We start from the raw sequence: 8,887 nt of genomic DNA on the forward strand, positions 1-8,887 counted from the left end.
GGGTGAATGGGTGGATGGATGGGTGAATGGATGGGCAGATGGATGGATGGTTTTAGTGAACACCCAGAATTCCTGGGGGAAACCTAGAGGAGCTTTTCCATGAGATTTCACAAGGCTGTTCTTGCAGTGGAATCTTCAGGAGAGATAAGGAGGGCAGCTTATATCATCAGGATCGTTTATACTCCCCTAGACAGATGCACCCACTTTCCATTTCACGTTATAGCCTCCCATCTGCCCTCCATTATCATTTTCAGCGTAACTCCTCAAAAAGTGTACTAACCTATTGTCCCCCACTTACAGGTAAGGAGACTGAGGCCCAGCAAAGTTGAACTGATACATCCAAGTCATGCTGTCAGAGAGCAGAAGGCTAGGCCCCAATCCTGGGTCTCTGGACCCCCACTCTTTCTGTGTATCCAGGGGTGGAGGGCAGGGAAAGCCCAGGGGCTCAGAACATTCCTTTTGGAGACTCTCAGTGCTGTGTTCTAGGAGCAGGTGGGGGTTGGGGAGGCAGAATTTGCCAGGAGCTGCTGGTGGCTCTCGGTAGGAGTGTGAGTGGGGAGGGTGACAGCAGCTGGCCTGGCTTGTGGAAGCAGCATCGGAAGCAGCAGTGACAGGGGCGGGGGTGGGATCTTCCGCCAAGGTGCTGGTTGGTCAGCAGCTGCCGGGATGGCGCTCAGAGTGAGGGCAGGACAGACCCCTCACCTGCCCCCCTTCGTCCCCCAGGGCCAGCTCCACACAGGAGCCTCTGGGAACCTGCAGCTCAGGCAGCCACGGAGAGAGTCTGGCTGCCTGAGTGAAAGACAGCACCCCTCCCTCCCCACCAGCCCTGGCCTCGGGGCCTCCCTCGGAAGACCCATCGAGCCCTGCTCCCATCACTTCCTTGCTGTGTGGCCTCCGGCCGCAGCCCTCCAGAGGGCCAGGTGTATGGCCTGCAAAATGGGTTTCATGCAACCCTGCCTCTTAAGCACCCTGAGGATGGGGCGATAGGCCTAACAGGGAGTCTAGAGCATATGAGGTTTCCTCCCACCTCACTCGCTAGGCCCAGGCCTCCGCTGGAAGGGGCAACCGCTAGCACTGGCGGGGGTGGGGGGGTGCGGCAGGGGGCCCGGCAGGCGGGGCTGTTCTCATTGTTCCCATCATGCACCTGGGGAAAGCCCCGTGCAGTGACCCAACCAAGGCCACACACGCTAGACCGGAATCCGCCCCAGCCTCCCTCCCGTCTGGCGCTGGCTGGCGGAGGTGGCCCCGGAAGCCCTCCCTGCGCCCCCACTCCTCCCACCCGTGCGTCCCTCAGCCCCACGTGGCACTTCAGACGCCTGGCTCGTGGTTTAATTAATAGTCCTTTCGTTTCCTTCTCAGAGAATGAACTTCGCAATGCCAGGGAGACCACCCACATCTGCGGGATGCTCTGATTTCCACTTGGAGAGCTGAGCGGGGAAGGAGAGGCTGGGGAGGAGGCAGGGGTGGGTCGGGGAGAGCCCAGGCCAGCCCCAGGGCCTGGGACACAGCTTTTCCCCTGCCGTCACCCCTGGAAGATGTTCGCAGAGAAGGCACAGGGTGTGGCGCTCTAACCAAAGCCTTGAGGCCTCCCTCCAGCTGGGGAGGCCTCTCCCCCATGACTCCTGACCTTCGGCCTCAGTGCCCACAGGACCTGGCTCCTCCTCGTGTCTCAACTGAAATGTCACCTTCCTTGGAGGAGACTCTGGCCGGCACTCACCCTCCGTGTGAGCAGAGCATCTGCATACTGGTTTCCCGTCTGTGCACTTGCTTGTGCGTGGAACGTGTGCCCGACTCAAGTGTGAGCTCCCAGCCGGCAGGCACCTGGCTTGCCCACACTGCGTGCCCCCCCCCGCACCGCCCAGAGCCTGGCACGGGAGTGGCTCACGAATTGCCTGTTGAATGACTGAATGAGTCTGGGGGAAAGAGCCCCAGGAAACATGGGAAATTAACCGCGTGGGTGACCTTGGATAAGCCCCTTTGTTACTCCTGCACCTCGGTTTCCCAATCTGATCCTGAGGGGACGGGCTCAGAGGTCCCGGTGGCTCTCCCGGCCCTGACATTCTCTTGTGCGCAGGACGGCAAGGCCCCGGGCGTCTCGTCCCCCAAGCTCACGATATAAAGGGCCTTGAAAGAAGTGATACAGAAGGTGAGGAAAGAGGCACGGAGGACAAGGGCCGACGGGAGGAGATGGTCCCCCCCACACACACCTGTCTACCCCCCGTACCTCTAATCTAGGGATTCCAGAAAAACCCCGCTGGGCAGATTACCTAGTAGAAGGAGCATCGGGTCAGAAGGGAGACAGCTGAGTCTTGTCCCGACTCCCACTCACTGCGTGACCTTCGGCAAGTCCCTTGCCCTCTCTGGGCACCACCACTGAATCCCAGGTCTCAGGGTCGGACTGATTGCAGGGGCTCGGGGACTGAGCAGGCGTGGATGGAGGAATGGGCATCGTCAGAGCTCCTGGCTCAGTGGCAGCTCCCCCCAAGGACGCTCGCTGCTGGACTGGAACTTTCTCTCCCGCTTTCCCCGTGCCTCCTTTCCTCGCTCAGTCTCCCCTTCTCCATATATACGCGTACCTCTCTGACCTGGCCTTCCTCTCCCTACAGTTGCCCCGAAAGGACCCAAAATCATGATGACACCCAGCAGAGCCCGGGTCGGGGACACAGTGAGGATTCTGGTCCACGGATTTCAGGTCGGCCTCACTCCGAGCATCTGGAAGGGTGGTGGGAGGTGACAGGGACACCACTGGTCACCGGTATCCCTCTTAGACACTTCCCTTGACTTCAGTCCCCCAGCCGGTGAGGCGGAATGGCCTCTGATGAGGAAGGGCAAGGTTTTGCTCTCCATCCAGAGCCCAGCGCAGACCCAGCTCATGGACTTCGCATCCTTTCCGGTCCTGGAGTCCTTCTCTTGCTGGGGTTCCGGGCAGCCACTCCTGCCCCATCAGATGGCAGCGTGTGTCCAGCCCCGGCCAGGCCATGCCTCTGACCCCTTCCTGCTCTGGCAGAATGGTTCCCCCTGTGACCCAACTCTCCCCCCCACCCTCGACCCACAGAACGAAGTCTTCCCGGAGCCCATGTTCACCTGGACGCGGGTCGGAAGCCGCCTCTTGGATGGCAGCGCTGAGTTTGACGGGAAGGAGCTGGTGCTGGAGCGGGTTCCCGCCGAGCTCAACGGCTCCATGTACCGTTGCACAGCCCAGAACCCCCTGGGCTCCACCGACACACACACCCGGCTCATCGTATTTGGTACGCTGCCCTGAGCGGGGGTTGGGAGGGCGACCAGGGGTGGCGCCCTGGCTGGAGCCGTCCCAAGGACGAGGGAGCGGCCGGGGCCCGGGGCCCCTAAGTTTGCCTGCGAGGATGCCCCACACAGAGGCACCGGAGTTCGGTGCTTGAAGCCGGATCTCTGGGTTCGGATCCCGGACGCATCACTTCACAGCCAGGCAACCTGGGGCAAGGCGCTCGACCTCCCCCATTTCTCCGTCTGTGAAGCAGACCTAATGCCACGTCCGCACAGCGGCTTTGGGCTGCCCCGAGAGGGCGCCCGCGATACCACACGGCAGGTGCCGGAAACGGGAGGGTTCCTTTACGGAGCTCTGAATGTCACCCCAAACCGGTTCTCTTTCCGTCCTTTCCAACAGAAAACCCAAATATTCCAAGAGGAACGGAAGACTCCAATGGTATGTCCTCACCCTCAGAGCTTCTCGCTAAAAACCAAGGGATCTGCAAAGGTCTGGGCAGCCCCGGTCTCCCCAGCGGCCCGTTCGTATACCCTTGCCTTTGCCTCAAGCCTCAGGCAGGCAGTTGCCCTTTGGTTCAACAGAGTCTGGGTCAAGGGTGGTCAGGAATGGGTGCTGAGGCACTAAGGGGGACTCAGCACCCCAAAATCAGCCAGTGGGGGTTTCCAGGGACCTAGCGTGTCCCCCCGCCACCATCCACAATGACTCTAGCTCACTCAGCTCAGAGAACTTAGCTGCCCTGGCCCTAAGAGGATGTGTCGCCATTGACCATGGGCTTGTGCCCCCGGGCTCGGGGCAGTGGGGAGCACACTCCACAGGGCAGTGAGGAGCACATTCAGGTGCCTCGGCTGGAGACTCTTATACCCCCCTCCCTGAGCTCCTGCCCAACCTGAGCACCGGTCCACGGGACCCAAACACCGTTCCCTGGCCCACCAGCCCTTTCCTCCCCACACTGGGCTGATCTCACATTTCACAATGGAGGCCCCCACACCCGGTCCCCACTGGATGGTCCCAGTGGCCACCAGGGAGCCTGAGCTCAGTCCAGCAAGCCCGGGGCAGGGGAGGGGTCACACCCAGTTTGGTGGGACGGGTGGCAGAGCTTGGATTTGAACCCAGTGCATCCCGTGGCTGAATCCAGACTCTGCTGGGGCCCTTTGAAGCTCTGCCATCCGGGATCCGTTCCTGCCCCGCCCATCAGGATCCGCGGCCCTGACCCTGACCCTGCTCCCTGCTGCCCTGACACAGGTTCCGCTTCTGGCCCTGCTGGCGTCCGGCTCACCTTGGTGCTCGCCCTGACAGTGGTCCTGGAGCTGACGTGAAGGCCCGGCCGCCGCTCCCGCCACTCCACCCCACGCTGACTTTGCCGCGATCGGTTTTCTTTTCTTTTCTAAACTATTTCCAGTCTGTTCTTCGTCTCTTTCTGTGTCTTGGCTTCTTCAACCAGTTTAATTAAAACGAAACAATTTTCCCCACCTTAGTCTGCGGCTCTGAATTCGTCTTTTGTTCTGTGGCAGCGACTGGCACTCCCTGGCCCCCAGTGTCAGGACAGGCCCCGGGGAGGGGGTGACAGAGGGGACGGAAGGCACGCTCCTTCCGGGAAGAGGAGCGGAGGTGCGGCTTACCGTCTCGGTCCAAGCGACCAGATGCGAGGAGTGGCCGGAGACTCTCAGGAAATGCAAGGCTCTTTGGGGCCGAGTGTAACAGTCAGCTGTTGCCGCAGTACTGCTGCGTAACAAACCAACCCAACCTCAATTTACGCAACAACACGCATTTATTAGTATGCTCGTGTTCACGATGAAGCCGTTCCGCTGGTCTAGTCTGAGCTCAGTTGGGCAGCTTTGCTTCAGGTGACAGGTCGACTGGGCTGGACTCTTGGCTACGGTCGGGTTCAGGTCTCCACCACAGGTGTTTGCTCTAGGCCCAGGCTACAGGGGCAGTGGCTCTCCGACATTTGATGCTCTTACGGCGGCTCACCAAAGCTCAAGGAGCAACCCAAACCCCACAGCCATAGGCAAGGCATCTGCCTGTCGTGTCTATGAATGCTTCTTTAGCCAAAGCAAGTCACCTGCCCAGAGCCAACATCAATCACGATCAGGCAAAAGCCAGTGGCAGAGGTTCCAGAACTTTCTACCCGACCATGAGAAGATTCCCTGTGCCATTCGGCTATTAGCTCAGAGGGAAGGACTGAGAGACCCTGGGGAGGGTTGGGGTTGGCCCCTCTGAGCTGTAGCCAAGACTGAGGGTCATCGGGGGGACCCCACAGAGGACTGTATTAGTTTGGATAGGGCAGGCCATGTTGCAGTAACACAGTAACCCCAGAGTCTCACTGGCTTGGCATAATAACAATTTATTTGGGGTTCATGCAGGTCGGGCAGCCCTCTTGCATGTTGTAGCTACACTAACCAGAACATGGGGCCTCTGGAATCTCCGGGGGGGGGGGAGGGGAGGGCCGGAGGCTCGCCGCGGCAGGCAGGACAATGGTCCCCCAAAGATGTCCACACCCTAATCCCCGGAACCCATGTATATGTTACTTCACACGACATAAGTCATTTTGCTGATATGATTTATTTAAGGATCTTGAGATGGGAAGATTCACCTGGGTTATTCCAGGTGGGTCCCATGTCATCCCAAGGGTCCTTCAAGAGTGAGGCGAGAAGGTCAATGTCCGCAGCAGGAGATGTGACAACCGGAGCAAGGGACTGGAGTGAGAGGCCAGGAGCCTACCCGTGCAGGTGGCCCTGGAAGCCAGGAGGGCACCGGAGCAGATTTTCCCCGAGAGCCTCCCGAAGGAGCTGGCCCTCTGCGATCACTTAAGTACCAAAAGACTCTTTCGGACTTCCGATCTCCAGGACGCTACGGGAATAAATTTACCTTGTTTGGAGCCACGAAGGTTGTGGTAATGTGTTACAGCAGCCACGGGGAACCCATCCGATCACACAGGGTGTTTTGAGGGACCAGGCCTGGTGGTGCCACAGGCCACCTGTGCCCACCTCCCGTCGGCCAGACGTACTTACGTGGCCCCAGCTAACTGCAAGGAGGCTGGGAAATGGGTCTCCTGTGTACCCTGGGAGAGGAAATGCAGTGGAGAGCACAGAGCATTGTGTCTGCCATGGAGAAGCACAGGACGGGGGGGGGGGGGGGGGAGGCCCTGTCCCCAGGAGTGGCCCCCACCTCTGCCCCATGATGTCACTGAGCTCTTTGTGCCTCTCCCAGGAATTGTGCTGGGGAATTGGGGGGGGGGGCGTCCCTACCAAATCTCTAGACCCCAGACATGCCAGGCTGGGAATTAAGCCGTGGCTTTGCCCCCCTTGCTGTCTTCACGGCCCCTTTGCCTCTGGCCAAGTCAGGACCTGGATGGCCAATTCTATTCATTTCCATATTGCCTCCCAAATCTCTACCCCCCTAACTTCCCTGCAATTCCAGACTCAGAAATCCGACTGGCTACAATTGGCCCCTCCCCGCATGGGTGTCTAACATGCCCCTCCCACTCCCTGGGGGCTGAAACTCAGCTTCGGATTTGCCTTCCCGTACATGCTCCTCCTCCAGACTTGCCCTTCTCAGAAAATGGTCCCCATCCACCCGGTTGACCTGGTGAAACATTTGGCTTTTATCCGTCCACCTCTTGCCTTCGTCTCTCCACGTCCGACCCGACAGCCTGTTGGGTTGACTCTCAACTCTCATCCTGAATTCACTACCTTCCTTCTCCACTGCCAGCCCTCTACGCAAAGCCACCTCTAACCTGGGACACTACCTTGGGTTTCTTACCCGGTCTTCAGCTTCCCCTCTTGCCCAGCCCCCCACCCACAGCAGCCAGAAGGATGCTTTTAAACAGAAATCACCCCACGGCACCCTCCAAGTCAGAACCCTCCAATGGTTTACTAGAAACTGCAGTTTCTAGTAACTGCACAGACTGAATGTCTCTGCTTTCCCCAAATTTATGTGTTGGTACTTAATGCCCAACGGGATAGTATCAGGAGGTGCTGAGTTCATGAGAGTAGAGGCCTCATACATAGGAGCAGTGCCCTTAGAAAGAGACCCCCAAGAGCTAGCTTGCTTTTTCCACTGTGTGAGGACACGGCGAGAGGTCAGCAGTCCGCCTCCGGAAAATGCGGCCTCACCAGAACCCCTGATCGTGGATGCCCAACCTCCAGAACCATGAGCAATACATTTCTGTTGGTTCGTAAGCCACCCAGTCTGTGGTATTTTGTTATAGCAGCCCCACTGGACTAAGGCACCACCATGCAGGAAATAAATCCAAAGCCTTTACGAGCCACATGGGACACAGCCCTGCCTGGTGACCTGGTCTCATTCAACACACATCCCCCTCCGTTCACGCTCATCTTTCCGTTCCTCAAACTGTTCAAGCCCACGTCTGCCTCAGGGCCTTTGCCCTACCCTTGGCCAGGATGGCAGTCTTTGAGTGTGGGAGCCACATCTGTATCATTCACTTTTGTGTCCTCAGTGCTTGGACCAGAGTCTCACACATGGCAGGTGCTTAACAACTATTGAGCCAGTGAATGAATGAATGAATGAATGAATCAGCACCTCTCCAAGACCTGCTATGGACCGGGTCCTGTCCTAGGCATCCAGGCTGCGGAGATGAGCAAGATGTTCTCTCTACCCTGAGGGAGTTCATGGTCTAGAGAGGGGAGGACATTTACCCGACTAACCAAGGTGACTCAGTGGGATGAGTGTTCAGCACCTCCCCAGAGCTCTGGCGCACTGAGGTGGGAGAGATCCATTCTGCCGGGGTGGGAGAGATGGGTCAGAGGAAACCAAAGAGAACAAACGCCAGAAGGAAAGAGAGAGGCTGGCCAGGCAGAGAATATTCTAGACAGAGAGAACAGAATGAACAAAAGCTTAGAGGTAGGACAATTCACTACGCACTGGGGGGAGAGATAAGTAGTTACATCAGCACTTCCAAAAGTACATCAACTTGTTCAACAAATGTTTATGAAGTCCTCACCATGGGTCAAGGAGCACGAGGGCTGCAGATTCAGTAGGAACACCGTCGTGCGGCTCTTGTATCAGTTATCGATCGCCACAATGCTGCTGTATAACAAACATCCCCAAATCGTCAACATCAACCACCATTCGATATTTTCGTCACGCTGCTGAGCTGAGCCAGGCTTAGCTGATGGAGACTGGGCTCCCTTTTGTATCTGCAGTCAGCTGGGGGCTGCCTGGTCGAGGGTCACCTTCACTGACATGACCCAGCTCTGTCCCGTCTGTCATCCTCCAGCAGGCCAGCCCACGGAGGGCCGAGGAGCAAGAGGGAGAGCCAAAGCACACAGGCCTCTTGTGATCCAGGGGAACCCACACTCCCATCACTTGTACCACATTTCACTCACCAGTGCAAGTCACAAGGCCAGCCCAGCTTCAGGGGGCAGAGAAACAGACTGGACTTTTTGTTGAGAAGAGCTGCAAAGTCCCATTGCATACTGTGTGGACACGGGGCAAGAGGCAGACGTAGGGCCATTTTTTGCCATCTACGCGATCCGTTCCTTCGGTGAATATTTGCCTACCTGCATTTGGCAGGTTGATAGCAACACTGAAGCACATGACTTTCAAGGGTTGGGGCTGTCAGATGTTCATCGGGATAAATATCCAGGCCGGATCAGCAGGCCACAACCACATAGTGCCACC

The 8,887-nt window shown here is 57.9% G+C and overlaps 1 protein-coding gene across 1 annotated transcript in view; it reads left to right on the forward strand.

The window, feature by feature from the left end:
• IGSF21 (immunoglobin superfamily member 21) overlaps positions 1-4,718 on the forward strand; it is a 74,712-nt gene extending 69,994 nt beyond the window's left edge. Inside the window, exons 5-8 of the mRNA XM_040462763.1 lie at positions 2,607-2,692; positions 3,056-3,248; positions 3,644-3,682; positions 4,487-4,718. Coding sequence (XP_040318697.1) covers positions 2,607-2,692; positions 3,056-3,248; positions 3,644-3,682; positions 4,487-4,560 — 392 coding nt within the window. The 3' untranslated portion in view covers positions 4,561-4,718. The remainder of the gene's footprint in view (positions 1-2,606; positions 2,693-3,055; positions 3,249-3,643; positions 3,683-4,486) is intronic.
• Positions 4,719-8,887: the final 4,169 nt, after the last annotated feature.

The sequence above is a fragment of the Herpailurus yagouaroundi genome, unplaced genomic scaffold (assembly GCF_014898765.1).
Source record: "Herpailurus yagouaroundi ecotype Mexico unplaced genomic scaffold, PumYag 77, whole genome shotgun sequence".
Lineage (NCBI taxonomy): Eukaryota > Metazoa > Chordata > Mammalia > Carnivora > Felidae > Herpailurus > Herpailurus yagouaroundi.